The sequence below is a fragment of the Podarcis cretensis genome (assembly GCF_951804945.1).
Source record: "Podarcis cretensis genome assembly, chromosome: 4".
In the NCBI taxonomy this organism is placed as follows: Eukaryota; Metazoa; Chordata; class Lepidosauria; order Squamata; family Lacertidae; genus Podarcis; species Podarcis cretensis.
The window spans coordinates 86,288,511-86,307,779 of record NC_137173.1 but is presented as its reverse complement, the minus strand read 5'-3'; the positions used below and the strand labels follow the sequence as shown (position 1 = coordinate 86,307,779).

Below are 19,269 nucleotides of genomic sequence, written 5' to 3'. Positions count from 1 at the left end.
GCACTTAAAATGATTGGATCCATTACAAAATTGCTTTTTAGCAGGATCACTGCTTTCTTAGGGAGATGTGAAGCCAAAATGGACAGTAGCTGCAGCACATGCTTGCTTGCACATGTGGATTGGACTGTGCAGGCAAACATATTCTGCAATGTTTAATATGCATCTTATTTAGAATAAGCAACTATTTCTACATGCATGTGTGCTTTAAGGAACTGTATTCAGACCACTATTTTTTTTCCCTATCCCTTTTCGTTTTGCTTAGTTCAGCGATGGAAAGAACAAAAATAGACAAGGGACATGCTTCACGCCTCTAAAAGTCCCCCCACCCATATTGTTATTAGACTTATCATGATGTACATTATTTTCCATCAAAGGGTAATCCGTTATCAGCTAACTGCTGCAGTTACTGTCCAGTTTTGTACCTGCCACTGTCTAATACTATTATATATCACTTCAGCATGGATTTTTGTACCCAAGAGGAAGGGGTTCCTGGCTACTAAACCTAATGCTGAATTTGGTGACTGTCTGTAAGCATGTCAGGCCGAAGTTATCCTTATGTATGCATGACATTAATTTCGTTTTGCTTTTTTATTACCTGTACTGAAGGCTTTACCCTTTCTAACTGGTGTCTTGCTGTAAAACTTTTCCTTGCTTAATTGTTGCTCACATTGTTGACCCAAGTGCAGGGGGACATGTTCATTGGTACGATGCTCCATACTCTCAAATCATGCCCTATCTCCACTGTCACGGGTATCCATTTCAAGCCTTAAGAACCCCAGAAAAACCTTTTTGTCCTTCCTCTTTCGTTTATCTCAGCAAGGCAGCCTCTGTCCCATATCTTTGCTGAAATTGCATTATTTTTATTTTATGTTGTTTTTGAAACCTCTTGCTGCATCTCCCCTTTGAAAACCTCTTGTCCAATAAATTAGCTGAAGAGGAAGCTGTGGCATTGCACGTTCCATAGAAATTGTAAGAGGGGATGCATGACTTTCCTGGGCCCCTCTGCACTATACATTTAAAGCAATATCTTTCCTCTCTGAACCATCAAAGAATCCTAGGAACTGTAGCAGGAACTCTGGGAATTGTAGCTCTGTGCAGGACACAGGGGAGATCTTCCTGATACAGAAATGGAATACTTATCTGCCCCCAAAGATATGGGCCTCTCTCTCCCCTTCCCCCCACCTTTGCCCAAGGCTCAGAAAGGGATGGATGGGGCCACACAAATCAGCCATTTCTCTGTTCCTTCTTATAATCTTCGCAGGCTCCTCCTCTTTAAATTGGGAAAGGGGGATCTGTGAAACAAAAGAACACTCACAATTAATTCTGTTTTAACTGTCTTGACACCATTGAGTGTATGAACTCAAGTATCTTAGCTATAGCTGTCAATAGTACCTTTCTTCGTTATTATTGAGTGCTGGTTATAAATCTACATTTCTTTAACACGTTCTTACTGAATGTGTCTGAATGTATCAGTCTTTTCTTTTTTAAAGAAAAGGTTGTTAGATTTTTGGTGGTGATTCTTTAATTTAAAAAATAGCTATACATAAGCCAATATAAGCAACCTGTCCCTACACCATTCCAGCACTTCCACCTCAAATTTTGCTTGAGGCAATCCTTATTTTGTTGTTGACGATCTGAGGAATGACAAGAAGACCGCTTGATTTTCAGGTTCTAAAGTCAATCTGGATGCTTTGACATGAAGCTAAAATTACTATTCACCCTCCATTTTTGTGTACCAAGCAAAAAAATTAAATAACCAGCATTTAAATATTTTTGAGGTCCAAAATAGCAATCTTACGAGTATCCCAGTTCAGTGATGCAAATTTTTTAGTTATAGAAGTCTAAAGGAAATGTTAATCTTATTTGAAAGCCTTTTTTATAGACTTGCTATGAATCCTTCTAGGGATTAGTTCACATTACACATCATCTACATTATTCAGCTGGGCATCAAACAGATTGGGGTGGGGAGTTATTCAGACATAGATCTAAGACAGTACAATCCTATGTGTAATTACATATGGATTAGCAATCGAAATGCTTGCTTGGGGTTAAATATTTATATGAAGACACCCTTCAAGGCATCAGCTGAATCCTTGTTTATGTGGAGAAATGAGTTTTGAGAGAGAAGGGTTCCAGGAAATCTTACTTTTTTTGGCCAATGAAGAAGCTTTCTACCAGGAAAATATTGCATTCATTATTTCAAGGCTAGAGTTACATCTTTAGCTATCTTACAGCCCCCTGAAATATCACTTGTTTTCTACAGGGCAATTATATATGTGTTCATAGGAAGCATTTCTCAAAGGTGCCCCATTTTACAGAAAGGCACCATGTGGACCGTTCTCCCAAAGCTAATATGACTGAAGTGAACTTCAAATCGTACAATATGTTTGTAACGTGTTGTGATTTTCTGCAACTCCTTGTAGGAAACAGCAGACTTTGAAGACTGACAGATGGTTATTAAGGAGAGAAGCCTTCCACCTTTGTTCTCGCATGAGCTCTTGGAAGTTACATAGCATTTCTAGGATGTAGCTTATCACATGTCTTGCTATGCATTGTGATAAGTTCAAAGCAGTGCATCTGCTTGACAAGCAAGGAGCAAAAGAGTTCTGCTTAAAAGGCGAGGCTGATTTTAATCTAGATCATGACGTACAGCATGGAGAAAATGCTGTGAAGCCTTCTGTCCATTTTAGTTCCTAGCCTTTGGCCTTCAGTAGATAGAAAGATAGGTAATTTGTCGATATTGGTACAGATATGATATCCAATAACTCTCACAACTGAGGCAGAATTTGCAATGTAGCATTAGATAAAGCAGGCGTAGGTTATGCTGTTATCAATCAAGCGGCCATGAATGCTTAGGAATTGCGTCTGACCACAATGGGATCTTTGTGAAATTAGAAGGAGCAATTTATCATCTTCCTTGTCCTTATAAGCAACGAAGGGGTACCAGGTAACAGAGAAATATTTCTGCATTTTGACTCCTATAGCCTGTCCATTGCTAATCCCCAGATTCCAGTCCACCAACCCTGTAGCATAAAATGTGTGTGGCATCTTCCACACACGCAGCTGCAAGTAAGAAAATGATTAGATCTCAATTCTATACAGCATTTGTTTAGTCTCCTCTTCCCAGATATTTTGACAGGGGAAAAACACTGTATTAATTAGGCCTTTGGAAACGCAACTGTCTTACATTTGGTGGTCACTGGGTGATACTAAACTAAGAACGCTCAAAGGAATCTTGACTTCATTTGCTGTGAACTGTCCCCAACCAAACCTTGGTGGAGTTTAGATTCAGAGAACTGCGAAACACCAGTTCTGAATTGCAGTAGGCCGCACAGAGAGACCCTTTGCTGAGGTGCTGATTAATGCCTTTGGAGCTTCCATGCTATCTAGCTGAGCCACGAGTCAGACAGGAACCCTCAACACTACAGCAAGTGTTTTGATGGGACAGCCCAAGCATTTGCATCAGGCTGCCATACGGATGCCCTCCTGTATAATGGCAAATACACCACTTCAGTTGTTGAAGATCTAGAGAAATAAAAACAAGGTTGTTGGTCATGTATAGCTGCTACTTCCAATGATTAGCTGTGGCCAGTCCGTAAACTTAGATTTCAGATGCTTAATGTCTGAGAAGCAGAAAACTTCACATACGGATGCTAATATTTCTTTTCTTCTGTCATGTGGGCAGGCACGGTGCCAGAATTTCTGTGTTTTTACTACATATTTGAGGTGATACTATGATTCTTGTAGGTCTTTTGTACATGTCGTTTGAAAACATACCAGTTGTAAAATACGATTTCCTGACCTTAGGGCCCCTCCCTTCTTCTTTTTCTTATAACTGCATTAATTTTATTATGAAATTATTGTATACAGTTGTGTACTAGTGTCAATAAAATTGACATTTGTGTAACAAGCTCTGGCTTTCTCTCAGATTTTCCTGAGCATCTGCATAGCCTAGAATTGTGGGTAAATTTATTTCATTGAGGCATATATATATATATATCTCTCTACAGGCAAGTATCCCATTTGCTCTGCCTAATTTGCTTTGGTGCTGATAAAGATGATGAGATAAATATGAAACCTGCTAGTGCAGCTCAAAAATCTATACACCATTTAGGTCCTGCTGAAAAACGAATTGATCATAATCTCTCTGAATTTTTGACGCTGTGCTATATTTTACTGGGGCTTCCAAGATAAATTTCAGATGAAACTTCTTGATATGTTTGTAATAAAGAGCCTATTATTTGTGCGTGAACATGATGGGTATTGTTCACTGTACTAGCTAACAGCTTATTTGTTTCCCAAAATTAAGATGCTTTTGTAAAGCATGAAGGAAGATTAATGGGTTGCAGAAATATGTGGTTGGAAATATATAGTGAATGTGAGCTTGATGACTACTTTATGTCAAAAAGAAATGGTAGGTTTCATCCAAGAAAGGAGGACAGCATTTAAAGCCCTTTCGGGCCATCATCTTTCATGTAGCCACCAAAGTGTGCAATTGTCCATTTTCACGCTTCTTTGTACACTTTTCTTAGGCTTAACAACAGCGAACATTTTGAAGTGGTCCTTCCACATGCTTTTTAAAAAATAACATCTATTGTATCAATGTAATGCTAGCATTTCAACCCCAAAACAGTCAGAGGAGCGTGGAATAACTTGACAAGGTACACTGTACATATTTATGTTGTACGTAGCAAGAGGGCTTGAGTAGTTTGCTCCCTTTGTTCTAGATGTGACATTGACATAGAAAATCACTTTCCTCCTCTAGATTCTGCTCTTTCAAATGCTTATTCTCTTAGCACCCTGTGAAATAATTTTAATCAGCTGCATTTCTGGAGTTTAAGTTTGTAGGAGGGTGAATAAAACGCCAGTTAACTATAGGGTAACTCTCTCTGTTTCTACATTTATTATGTACTAAAACTAATAAGTAGAGCACAGAGAAAATTTACAGCTTTGACAATGTCCTCTTTGGACAGTATTACTCTCTCCCACACAACTTGACTGCTTCTTAAACATCTCATATTTATTTTCTGATTACAGGATTTCCCCAACTGAATCCCACCCCTATCCCCATTTGTTTCTATTTAGATTAAGTGATGAGGAAGACAATGAATTTTCAAATAAAAATGTGGGGAGAGGATAGAACAGGACACTTTGCTTGTATCTCTATATATAACAAGTGATGGGGGTTGGAGTTCAGTGAGAAAAATGTCTCTGTTTCTTTGGGTGCTGCTAATTGGGTATTAGTACTAATGGATGATAAAAACCATACATTTTGAATTTGTAGTGAAAGCTACAAGCTTTACTTTTTTTGAGCTGGCTGCTGGAGCTAAGACCAAGGTCCTTTGACCGTATGGCCCAATTCAAAGTTATGGAGATGAGCAGGTCTTAGCCTCTGATTCATGTGCTCCCCCATTTGTGTGCAAGAGGAAGAGGTTTAAAACTTCCCGTCACGGCTTTGAACAAAATGCAGTTTCCTCTTGTGCCTGGATCCAGGAAACGGCGACTGGTTTTAACCATGGTTAATTGTTTAATCTGGGATCTGAAACCACAATTTGATCCCAGTTTGCTTCGACTAACTTGAAAAAGTCAGTTCTTATAGTCAGATATAGTGGGAAGCTGGTTTGCTTAAAACTAAAAACAGAAGCTTGAAAACTTCTTCCTTTTGTTCATGAAGGGGGAGATGGAGCAACAGTAGTTTATTGTGGCATCTGAAATGTGTGAGTGGAATAAGATCTAACAACAGGCTCATACAACCCACAAAGCTGCCTCTCTAAAGCTGTTCTAACTTGATTCATCACATGCTAGGAAAGAAGCAGATGCTAAAGCAAAGCTACATTCTTCTTTCTTCACTGCTGTAATACAATGTGAATCTTACTCAAGTCCATTCTCCATACGCATTAAATAGGCAGATTAGCTCTTCAGATAACTAGTAGCTCAATTTAACTAGCTGGAACCATCTCATTTACATAGGCTGAGGTTCTTGGCTATAATTCTCATGTATGCTAAAAAGTAATATTTCTAAATTATTCTGAATTTTACTCTGTTGTTCCTTCAGCAGGCTCTCTCACTGGCAGCCCCCACCTTTCAGAACTGTCCATCAATTCCCAAGGCGGACCAGCTATGACAAATGCAACGTTGTCTCCTAATTTGAGTCCTGATAACAGGCAAGCTTCTCCATTAGTCAGTCCTCTGATGAATGACCAAACTGGTGTCCGCACTGATGATGAAGAGGAAGTCAGGAGGAAGGTACTTGATGCTCTTGCCATTTTGGTTATGATATCTGGTATGTCTAAAACACATAGGATTTATAACTGCATCTATTATTCTATCAGATTCAGTCCAACCAACCTCCATTTTTTTACAAGGAACTAGCATATGCTTAACAGACCACGCAAGTACCTTTCTTCTGCTCCGGAGAGCAGAAATAAAGAACTCTTTCTCTGAACCAACCCTCGGTGTCACTTGACTTCCTTCCTCCCATCTGGGAGCAACGCAGAGCCCACCAATTGGTAAAGTCTAATAAGGCTACATTACCACCTCACTAGGCCCCTTTGCCTGATGCTGCTTACACCCACACCGATAACATCCAACTCCCTGCTCTCCTGTATTTCTTTCTGCTCTTGCTCTCAGTCGCAAGGCACGATTAGGCAGCTCTTAGCCTTGATTGTTCTAATGGAGCACACAGCAGGGTTCAGCTGCCCTCCTCGACAAGGCAGGCAAAGTGCGTGAAGAATGAAGTCAAAAGCCTGGAAGCTGCTTTTCCATTCCACGTATTGGGTAGTTGGCTGACTGTACAGCTGATTTGAGCTTTTTCCTTGCACTTTGTAGACAGCCAAATCATAATACATCCACGTTTGACAAGGCCCCTTTGACAACCATCACAATGGAGAAAACCTGGGCTGCAATCTTGCTTTGTGCTTACTAGAGAGCAAGTGCCAGTGGACTCTTGATTACTTCTGCATAAGCTTGCTTAGAAATGCTCCAATGTTGGCTACAGGGTGTGCTTAGCACATCACTGATTGTTGGATGGAGGCAGGGCAATAAAAGTTGTTGCGTTGCCTGGAAGGGTTTACGTCTTTAGGGTAAGGTAGCAGGACACCACACCATTAGTTGAATGCAATTTCTTTACATGTAAACCTCAGAGCTTTCCTTTGCCATTTGTGAATCACGAAATTCATTAGGTTTCTCGGAGGTATGGCGTTTACCTTGTTTGGAATATGGATATGAAGTCATTCTTGGTCAATTACTGCATGGAGTGCTAACTGTCCTGCATGCAAACAGTTCTGTCCCATATTTACATATTTGGAGGAAGCAGTAAATGCCCCTTATTGTATCCTAATACTGAAAATACTAGGTACATATAAGCCAAAAACAAATCTTGATCCAGAAATAGATAAGAGGGAGAGTCAATTCCTGATTGCTTCTCTCCTCCCCTCCCCTGGGTCACTCCTTCATACAGAAAGAGAAAGCACATAGAGATATATTTTTTGCTTTTCCACAGGGTTCAGACAAATGTCACATCCAGGAGAATTAAAATAGAACTTCTGACATTTGCATGATTTTACATGGTACCCCCCCCCAAAAAAAAACCCCCACAAAATTCCATCAGAAAACTCTATCAAAACAAAGCTTGCAGTGGCAGCTTTGTGCTAAAAACTACAGCTCCAGTGCTTTTCAGCACCACAAAAATGACTCAGGGCACAGATCTTCATAGATCTTTGGATCTTCTTGATTCTTCTTTTTTTTTTTTTTTTTTTTTTTTACATAGGATGACAACAGATCCAGGAAATTACAGGAGGCATCCATGGGCATGGGAGTTTCTTACTATTTCGTGGGGGTTTTGAGAGGGTCCTTTGAAAAATCATGTTCTCACAAATCCTGCGTTGGAAGCCCCATGACCATAAAAAGTTAACCTCAAATCTTTAGCTAAAATTTAATATTTCTCCAACGTTTCTCCAGTGAAAATAGGGACATCCTAGGGAAAAGTGGGACATTCAGAGATGAAATAAGAAACTGGGACGGCTTCTCTAAATCAGGGATGTCCTTGGAAAATAGGGACACTTGGGGGTTCTGCAGCCGCTGTGTCCAGTTGTTTAAACTTGTTAACGTTTTTGTGGTTTACTATGATTTACGGTAGATTTTGTTGTACAGCACCTTGATTTTTTGTATGAGAGAGCAGTCTGAAACCATTTTTAATAAATACATAGCAGCTAAAAAAATTATATTTCTGAAAATATACAGTGGTACCTCAGGTTAAGAACTTAATTCGTTCTGGAGGTCTGTTCTTAACCTGAAACTTACTTTAGCACCACATTAGCACCACTTTAGCTAATGGGTCCTTCTGCCGCTGCACCGCTGCTGCACGATTTCTGTTCTCATCCTGAAGCAAAGTTCTTAACCAGAGGTACTATTTCTGGGTTAGCGGAGTCTGTAACCTGAAGTGTATGTAACCTGAAGCGTATGTAACCCGAGGTACCACTGTATCACGTTGGGCAAGGTTTTTCCAAAATTCTCTGAATTATAATTCTCTGAATTATAATAGGCCCACTCTTTCTTCCTTATTATTTTCCTTCAATTTGTGAACTTACTCTTTGGGTAAAGACCAAAACCTATGTTTCTTTCTTTCTGTTTTCAGAGGTTTCCAACTGACAAAGCATACTTCATTGCTAAAGAAGTTTCCACCACAGAACGAACTTACCTGAAAGACCTTGAAGTTATCACGTCGGTATGTTTGCTTTTGCATTACGCACACAGCCATGAGCTTTTCTGGACAAAACTTAAGGGATTCTAGGGGGTTGTGCCTTCCCTCCCTCGCAACCCTCTTCTTGTGGTGGGGGGGGGGGATACCAAAAATTAATTGATATATTTTGCTCAATACCTTCTCCCTACCGGATAGGGAATATGTGAGGCAATGGCCGGCTCCTGATCTCCCCCACTTTGAGTGGCCTCTCCTCAAGTCACTTTTCTCATCCAATGAGTGGCCAAGAATTTTTATGCAGCAAGCCAATCAGAAGTGAAATTTTACAATCCTTTAACACAGTAAAAAGAACCCAGCTTTTCTTGGCCACCAACATATACATGCTATTTTAAACTTAACCCGTTCATATGATGCTGCCACCCCCACACAGTAAACTCATAAACATTTTATACATTCTCAATAAACACATTCTAGAAGCTAATTTACTTTGTTTATAAGACGTTATATATAGCACCCTTTGGCTGAGCCAAGATGCAAATTTGTGATGTGATATTTACCTGACCCCCGCGATGTGGAAAGAATACACAAGGACACGTTATATAAGGTTAATGGGCAATGAAAGGCCACAACTTTATTGATTACAGCAGTGAAAAGGTATTGGCTTAGGCATTGGATCTCTCAAGCAAGTGGGTTTATTCACCAGTAGGTGGAGCCTGTTGATGCTAATCCAACTATAGGCTCTCCCCTGATGTCACCGAGGGTCGTGCCATGGCCTCCCGCCAAGCAGGCATCGGACAGAATACACGACCGCCAGATTCCTTTAATGGAATACCCCTAAATTGAAGGCATAGGCGATGGCCACACCTAGCTCTTCGACACACCACAACACATTATTCCAGTGCCTAACCGCCACCCGAGCCAAAAGGCTCGCCGCCGATGAAGAATGAGGCCGGGGAGAGGCTGGCGCCGCAGCAAAACGGCTGCTGAACACGCCCCCTCTCAGGCACCCGGTTGGATGCCCGCCAAGGGGCGTGGGCACCAGCCAGGTGAGATGGAGGCACGGGGCTAACGCCCCCTGCTAGGGGCGGTGCTCGGCTCCCGCCCACAACCACTCCCCTCTCTTGCAGGGAGGAGAGTCTTTGCTGGGGAGAGTCATTCACCAAGCAGAACCTATTCTCTTTTAGCCCCATGGAAAGGCTATGCTACTCAACAGACTTTGTCCCAAAGGTGACCTGCCTTATTGCTTTTCTTGGTCTTTCTAGTGGTTCCAGAGCACAGTTAGCAAGGAAGACTGCATGCCAGAAGCACTGAAGAATCTCATCTTTTCCAACTTTGAACCTTTGCACAAATTTCACACCAACTTTTTAAAGGAAATAGAGCAGCGGCTTGCCCTGTGGTAAGCAGTTTTGTTTGTTTTTTTATTAACATTCCTTTTCCGTGCTAAATAGGTTCATGTTCTGTTATGCCTCTCTTCACGTCAGAATGGGTTAGCTGTCAGTTTCAGCAAAAAGAGCATTACAAATCTTCGGGTGCACCCAGACGTGATGCAGGAGATCCTTGATTGCGTAAAAAGATTAATAAAGGGGGAGGGGCACTGACTGGATTTATACCAAAGCAGTGGGATCTAACCCTTTTGTCCTTTTCTGTTTTCTAGTTCCAAATTCCATCACACTGTAAATGTACAAATAAATGAATAAAATTGGAAGGTTTTCCAAAAAGCAAACCAGATCATAGGGTGGAGAATCAATCTTAGAGTGAGAATACAGCATGTGGAAGAAAGGATTAAGCCCTGCACTGTCAGGATCATTGTCCCAATCTGATCTCCTCCAACCCAAAGCTGCTATTAATTTCTTATTCCCTGTAGGAGATCTTTATCAGATATCCTGCACTGCTTCTGTTTGTGCCTTTAGATGTTGCATTCTAACCTGTTCAGTTAAAAGAGCTTTGGTATTAGGCAGCCAAATCCACTTGTTTGCCTAAATATACCCTTTTCTCATTCATCTTTTGTAAGTTTTCTTTGCCTGTGGAGTGGAATAGGGGCATAAAAGGTTATGATCTGCTTCTGCTGAGTCGGGTCTCCTTCCCCAAACTATTTTCTATCAGAGGAGGACAGTGCCATGCTCAGCTTCTCGAATATCTTGCTGTAACTGACACCCCATTATAGTTTCAGTTCACCAGATGCTTCCACCTCTGTCCCTCTCTTACTCCCCCCCCCCCCAGGCTTGATCTACCAGTTCATCAGAATGAAATGTAGACTGTTGGGAGGCCATATTTTTAGTGTTCCCCTCTTCTTAAAATATTCTGCAAAAACGGAATATTGGGGTTCCAAGCCCTTTGAAAATCCGGATTGGGGGAAGAATATCAGGGATGTGTGAGTTAATGTCATGTGAATGGTTTGGTGTAGGACAGCTATAGAAAAGCCTCCATCTTTTAACACACACACACCCCAGTTGTGATACAGGTATATTGCAAAGCTGGATCGCCTTGATTTGTTCAAGATTTGTCTCTTTATCTAGTACAAATGCATGGTAGCAAAACTTAATGTTATGTTTTATTTTCTCTCTTTTGTGTGATGTTTACCAGGAGTAAAATAATGAGATCCAAGCATTAGAAGATTGTAGTGCTAAAGCTTTTGTCTCACTGAAATTAGTGGAACTACCTAGAACAAGCTGCAAAGCTTTATAAAATAATAAAATAGAACATCAATCGTGGCTGAAAACATTCATTTGTTTGATAAATCAGTAAAATTAGTTCATCTAGATCATAAAATGTGGGTTGCTAAGTTCAAAGCCCCTTAAATGATTTCCAAAACTGATTTTGTTGAACCTGTACATCTTTTAATATTACAAATATATAATAGTGGCATGCATGCCCAAACTGTTACCTACATTGCATAGTAGCCTTTAAAAGGTACTGTTATTTTAATTACTTGTTTATTGTATTGGATGAAAGCAAGACAGTTAATCAGCCAGCGGAGCAGAGGGACACACCTGTTAGCTTTAGGAGAAATAAAATAACACTTAGTCAGAGAGACATGCCACTTGAAAGAAATGTTCATCAAAGGAGACATTTCTTTGCTGGCAGAAATCTAATCAATGATCTGAGCATGTTCAGAATTCTATCATTCTTCGTAACCTTTATTCTTTTGCCTCTGGTATCGCTGTGCAATAGGAGAAGCTGATTGACCTCATTTCGGAAGTGAATTGTAATAGGAGGGAACTGTAATCATGCAATCAGACCTGACAAGCGCTAAACAATTTAATTTTGCTTTAATCAGACACTCGAAACAAAAGCAAAACAAAGGATTAGAGAAGTCTAGTATTTATGGAAGCAAAACATTAGGATGCCGAACACAAGTGTTTAAGTCTGTAGATGTTCTCCTTGGGGAATATTTCTCCTAAACATTCCTCCTGTTGAGAATGTGTTTAGATTATGTCTCAACTCCCATCCCCATTGTACCTAAGGAAAGATCAGAAGTGACCCTGCTTTCCTTAGTCCCCTCACAGCAAGTAGGTGAGCAACCAAATCAGTTGTTTGCTTATTGGATGCTGTGACAGAAAAGGAATTGTATTCAGAACAAGGTCTGCAGCTAAAGAATTGTATGTGTGGTACTCATAGGATCTCCCAGGATCATTTATTTCAACTTGCAGCATTGCAGTAGGATTCAAGCTTTCCAGATTTAAAATGCATCCCCTCTTTGCTGATCTCCTAAATTTGCCTGCATTCTTGTCTGTACCCCGTCAGATGGGTGAGGTAGTAGTAATAATAATTATCATCATCTCCAGTGACATAGGTAAAGCTCTTTTTTTTTTTTTTTTGGTATGTCATAGTCCATTTTGTCAGTAGACAAAAAAAATGCTGTCAACTCAGACAAGCCCCTTTGCAAGTTAGACAGCTTTTTGTAAATATGCAGCGACATAAAGTGGCAGGTAAGACGATGAATTGTACTTCAACAAGCTCAGCAAAATATTTATTCAATATGTTACTGAAAGAAAGTTATTTCACAGAGAAGATACCCACTTCTGATGCCGCACACGCCATTTCTATAGCAAAGGTGTCCATTTTCTGCAAAAATAAATAAATAATAGATTTCATAGCAGGAGTAGGCTAAACTTAATAAAATTTATGAATGTGTGCCTGATTGTGTTGGTTGTACTAATGTGTAATTTCATTTAGAGGTGGCATTGTTTATCAACGAGTTAGCTCTCATAATCCACAAAGGATTTCCCAAGTATTAGGAAAGAAGAGCTGCTGATGGATGAGGGTTTGTGATTTAGATTAACCGTAGCCATATGCTACAGCGATATAAAGGAGGACCCTGCAGTTATCATACTTCTGAGGCTGATTCTGCTGAGACCTGGTTGGATTCCGTTGCAAGAATGTGGAGTACAGTTTGGTCTTTTCGGCAGTCCCAGACAGCAAGCCTCGATAGATCCCACCAACTTCTGCAGTCTTTAGTACGGTGTAATAAATACCTATCCAGAAATGATATTTTGCTGTTACATAGTCCCAAGTGGAAATTCAAAACTAGGGCAATAGCGAAGCAAGGTTTTTTGACGTGTTCGTTTGACAGATGTGATCCATTTGCCAGGCATTGGTTTGTAAGCCTTCCAAAAGCATAACGTACAAGACGGTGCCATGGCCTTGCTGAAAGGCCCACAAAGTAACAAAAGCCTCCTGCCATAGCTGTCAAGTACCCCCAAGCATAGTTTGAAATTGTCTTCCATTAAAATGTTGTGTTCCTTGAAGATTGTGGGGGTCTGATGATGAAAAACAAGGCAAACTGCTTAGCAAACCACTTTTCCATAATTTCCCATTTCCCCTCTTTAATATGTAGCCAGGTGACTTCTTACCTGTCGGTACCTCCTTGTATGAACAGTGTACAGCCTAGAACGTTGTCATTTACAGTATGCAGGGATGGGATTATGTAGCAGGTGCCCCCACTGGGTTAGGCACATGAGCTTGTTTGGAAAGAGTATTCTGGAGGTAGAATTTCAGGAAACCATGGCTTAACTATCCACCGCTTTATGACCAGACCCTGAACCCAATGAAGCACATAAAACACCTGCATTAATTTTTTCCCTTCTAAAACCATTGCTCTGTCTTCTATCCCAGTATTGGCAGCAGCTACCTAAGGTCTAAGGCAAAGATGATGATGATGATTTATTTACATTCCGCCCATCTGGCTGGGTTTCCCCAGCCACTCTGGGCAGCCTCCAACAGAATATTAAAATACAACCATCTATTAAACATTAAAAGCTTCCCTAAACAGGGCTGCCTTCAGATGTCTTCTAAAAGTCTGGTAGTTGTTTTCCTCTTTGACATCTGATGGGAGGGCATTCCACAGGGCGGGTGCCACTACCGAGAAGGCCCTCTGCCTGGTTCCCTGTAACTTGGCTTCTCGCAGGGAGGGAACCACCAGAAGGCCCTCGGCACTGGACTTCAGTGTCCGGGCAGAACGATAGGGGTGGAGACGTTCCTTCAAGTATACTGGGCCGAGGCCGTTTAGGGCTTTAAGGATCAGCATCAACACTTTGAATTGTGCTCGGAAACGTACTATTACCCATGAGATCCTTTCATCATGGCGGGTTGTAGCCAACATTGCACAAGCAGAAGGTAGCTCATGCAACCAGTAGTCCAACGCTTCTGCAACTCTCAATACCCTCTCCTGGAAAACTTATTCGGATGACTAAGGCAGCAGCAAATGGGTGGAGCCTACTGAACATTCTGAACTATTTTTTTTGCGGGAGAAATCACCTGAAATAAAGAATCATGTGACAGTAGTACAAGATTCCTCTGCCTGATTTTAGGCACCCCCCCCCCCAAATTTCCACACCATATGCCACATCCCAGAATGTTCAGTAGCCCCTTCCCAGATGGTCTGATGTTCAGAGGGCTGGAGGATATCAGTAGTATGGGAAAGGAAAAAGAGGCTGAACAAATTGTTTCCTGCGTGTGCAACATTGGCTGGAACCCAGAGATTGGATTTGGAGATTGGAGTTGGATGCAAAGGATAAACATTATTCCTGAGTTACGCACACTCTTTCTGTTGTGGCACCTACAGGTTTGCAGCTTACAGATTCCTCCTCTTCTACTACTGGTATTAAGCTTCACCAATCTGATAGCGAAATCATCTCATCAACTTCTTAAATCCCTCTAGATCTTTAATGTAGACAATATATTTAAACCTCTGAGCGGGAGATCGATTACGAGAAGGGATTCAGCTCTAAGGTCAAAGAAGCCCTTTTTAAAAAGAGAGGTGGAATGGTGCCAGAAGGAGCTAATGGTTTTTATAAGATTATTCCCCACTCTGTGATTCTAGCTAATCCTGATTTATTAAAAACAGAGGCAATAAGAGGCAGATCTGGTGACTTAGCAGAATTGGCTAACTGTTTAAGGAACCTTTTTCCTACCTATTGTGAGTAATTTGGAAATGTTTTTGTTTTGCTATTCCATCCTTGTTAAACCCTCCCCTCCCACACTGTGCCCTTGAGCAGATAGACAGATTAATAAATATCTCAGATGGTAGCCTTACTCTTTCAATTGATCACTGATCTTTAATGAATTATTCCCTCTATTGGCACCTGTAATTTTCTTCATTTTCTTTGACCTGTAATAGTCAAAGAAGAAAAAAACTGAAAGGAATTAAATTCTAATGTACTCTAATGTACTCCTTAATCATTGGCATAGTACATATCTAGAAAACCTGGAGTTTAGTAGTGTTACTCAGGAGAGTAAATTCTATTTGGTGGCGATCAAAGAGAAACGAAATCAGTTTTCCTTTACAATGCCTTTACACATTGCTTGCTGGGCATGAGCCAAATGTGATAATTTGTATTGAGCTGAATAGCAGAAATAATAAGAGGCAGGACAAAGTTTGCACCCCTTTTTATATTTTGGAAAAGGGGATAAAAATGAAACGCTTTCTACTAAGCTTTTTTGAAACAAAAACAAAAAAATTAGCTGAGACTAAAAGGCTTGTTTCTTTATTTAATGCCACTTTTTTTCTGCCACAAAATAGATAAGTTGCAAAGATTTGAACTGCTATGTTTTCTCTGCCCAATACTTCAGTTTACAAATAGACTTGCAGAAATATGTGTTTTATACTGAGCATATTCAGCTGTACGGCATATTAACCTAAGATTTCACCAATCATCTGCCTGATAACTCGAGTGACTATGCTTTGGAAATAATGTAGTTGGCAGAGCTGGAGCTTGTAGCAGGACTTGTTTAGCTTATTTTATAAATTCTTATATATAATATAATATAATATTTCTTGCTTCCTCTGACTTATTCCTAAATATTACTGGAGGCGGAAGCCTGTTTTACCAGTGATAAGATTTGCTTATGCTTAAGGATGTGTTTTTATGGATGGTGGCATCTCCCAACCTGATGCCCAGCAGAAGGTGTTGGACTGTAACTCCAGCTTGAGGGTACAAGGTGATGAGAGCAAGAGACTCTTAATCTCAGGATTGCGGGTTCGATCCCTGCATTGGGCAAAAGATTCCTGCAGTAGGTTGGACTAGAAGACCCTCGTAGCCCCTTCCAACTCTACAAGTCTATCTGTAAACATCTGAAGGTTGGGATCCTGCTACATTCAATTAAAGGACACAATTGTCCATCATGAATGCTGAACCACAGCACTTTAAAGTCCAGCCAGATTTTAAGGGAGGAATTCAACATTGCACTCTTATTCTGTCAGCAGAAACTTTTCTGCATGCGAGATGGGACGACCCCCATTCTCCATCCCCCCTGCGTGCTGTTCTGGGAGTTTCCTGACCCTCTAGCACAGATTTTAGGGAGTAGACCAGTGGAAGCGCTGATACTGCTCCCTAGCACACTGGGTTAGTTGAATCCGGGCCTTAGTCACTCTCATTTTCACAATGATAACCCATTCATTTGCTTCCACTTTTAGAGGTTTATTCTCTAGCTGTAATGGCAACAGTGGTTGTCTGTGTTGAGCAGGTATTCCATATAGTGTTTTGTCTGTGCTGGGGAAAATTAACCTCTTGCACCAGACGTATTTTTCCCCCCAGCCCTATATTTGGGCAGTGAGTTAAGCCCTTCCTTAGAATGACTTGATTTGTAGGGTTGCCTGTGCCCAAAAGGGATAGGGGTAGTCACCCTATGAATATATTTTCCAAATCGGTGGAGCCAAATTGATACTAAGGCTTTCTTCTGTTAGGAGTATTTCTTCTTTCTTTCAGATTTAATTAGCCAGAAGCACAAGTTAGGAATTGTCTCTGCAGCAGGGCACCCTGCCCATTCTAGAGTAGTGGGGATGCAGAAAACATAATTAGCTAAGACTTCCTCTCTTGGCATTTTTAAGGAATGTTCAAAGGAGGCCTCATGGACATAGAATTGTTTGAGATGGTGAATGATTTCAATATGGGTTTAAAGCTGTTTTTAAGAAAGAACAATATGATCTAGTCCTGGAAGCCATATTCTTGTTTCATATTCACCCTTTTTCTGTTTTTTATCTAACGTCGCACTTTTTTTGTTGTGCATTCAAATAGCCTTTACTTTCATTGTGCATTCATAGGTAATAGAAACTCTTTAGTCGTTCTATAATACCAAGTAAGTAGGCCACTGGGAAACCTCTCTGGAGACAGGGCTTGCAAACTGTTGTTTATTGTGTTCTGGCAAGCTGTACTAGTCCAGGGGAATGTGTTAACCCCAAACTCATAACAATTTATAGGTCTGTCTTGGGAGGTTTTGACTGAAAGCAAGGTCAGTAACAAACTGCAGTTTTGTTTCTCTGGCCTGTGATTTAAATTTTATGTTTCGCATGAGGAAATCCTCTGCGTTAAGATTTATCCTACATTTTTTATTTTATTTTTTGCACAGCAAGTTCTTTATTCTAATGTAATAGTTTTCCCAGGCAGGCTAAAACACCGCAGGGGGGTTTACTAGTTTTTATCCATTGCGCTGAACAATAAGCTGACTGAAAATAATGAGGCAAGTAAAATATGTAGACTGATTTTTATCTCCTTGCAGTTTCTGCAAATAAGCCTTGCTGGTTGCTTTCAGCATATACAGTATAACCTGTATGTCAGATTAGTCTCACCAACTGTAGAAAGCCAGATTGTTCTTTCCATTTTTACTGTGCATGTCTACTTCAGGTTTCTTTCCAAGCAAATGTGTGTATATAGGGATAGGACATACTTCTGAGTAGTCATACATAGAACAGAACTAGTAAAATTGAATTTGCACGTAAGAAATCCCACTTTTGGTATGAATGATTTTTTTAAAAAGGAGGTCATGAATACATTTCGTCCTAGCATTCTCTCCCTCTTTTTGTGATTGATTTCTAAGGCCATGGCTCATTACTTAACCTAGGCTGGATGTGGTCTGTTTCGTCTTCATTAGAGTCTGAAATAAGAAGACAAAGCTTGACCTCAAGGGGCTTCTTGTCTTAACACTTTAATATACAAAGACTCAGCTGTGTTCCCCTTAATTCAAAGGCTGCATTAAGGAAGTTCACAGTGGGGGCGGGGAATTCCCTTGTCCCATTGTCCTCTCAGCAGTCACCAGTGCCCTTTTCCACGTTGTTCAGGGATCATAGAATTGTAGAGTTGGAAGGGACCCTGAGGGTCATCTAGTCCAACCCCCTGCAAGGCAGGAATATCAACTAAAGCATCCATGGCAGATGGCCATCCAACCTCTGCTTAAAAATGTCCAATGGACCACCACCTTCAAAGAGAGCCTGTTCCACTCTCTTCCTGATGCTTAGTTGGAACCTCCTGTCTTGTAACTTGAATCCATTGGGTCACATCCTAGCCGAAGTAGGAGACAAGGAGCTTGCTCCATCTTCCGTGAGACATCCCTTTAGATATTTGAAAATATCTATCTTATCTCCTCTCAGCTTCTTCTTGTCCAGGCTAAACTCCCTCATAAGGCTTGGTTTCCAGACTCTTGGTCATCTTGATCACCCTTCTCTGCACACATTCCAGCTTGTCAATAACCTTTTTAATTTGTAGTGCCCAGAACTGGACGCTGGATTCCAGGTGTGGTCTGACCAAGGCAGAATAGAGTAGTACTATTACTTCCCTTGATTGGGGCACTATACTTCTGTTGATACAGCCTAGAAGAACATTAACTCTTCTTTGCTGCTGCATCACACTGATGACTCATGTTAAGCCTGTGGTCTACTAAGACCCCTAGGTCCTTTTCACATGTACTACTTGCAAGCCAGGTGTCCCCCATCTTATATCTGTGCAGCTGATTCTTCCTGACAGTGTTACATGCCAATGTGTTGTTGTTCATCTGAGGTTGTATTCACCTAATTTTAAAGACCTGCTAAGGAACAGATTGTTGTTGTTATGTCCTCATATGTTAAACCATAGAAATCAAAGAAAATGTACTTCCTTTCCCCCATGACTGTATATAGTAAGCAAATAAATAATAAACTCAGTTGGACTTGTGTATGAGTAGACATGTGCAAGACTGTGATGCAAGTTAACTTCTTTTGGAGTTAACTATACTCACCAAAAGCGTCAGTAACCTGGAATAAGCATTTCTCACTTTAACTATCAGGTACACTTTGTGCTCTCGCTTCAGAGCATGTTAAA

General features: G+C 40.7%; 1 protein-coding gene across 6 annotated transcripts in view; it reads left to right on the top strand.

The window, feature by feature from the left end:
• The window catches only part of FARP1 (FERM, ARH/RhoGEF and pleckstrin domain protein 1), a 187,293-nt gene that overhangs the window by 142,717 nt on the left and 25,307 nt on the right, over positions 1-19,269 (top strand). For 4 of the 6 annotated variants that reach the window (XM_079972517.1, XM_079972519.1, XM_079972515.1 and 1 more), the window contains exons 14-16: positions 6,056-6,246; positions 8,636-8,725; positions 9,961-10,094. In XM_079972517.1, coding sequence (XP_079828643.1) covers positions 6,056-6,246; positions 8,636-8,725; positions 9,961-10,094 — 415 coding nt within the window. The remainder of the gene's footprint in view (positions 1-6,055; positions 6,247-8,635; positions 8,726-9,960; positions 10,095-19,269) is intronic. The other 2 variants (XM_079972520.1, XM_079972518.1) reach the window with 1 other exon arrangement.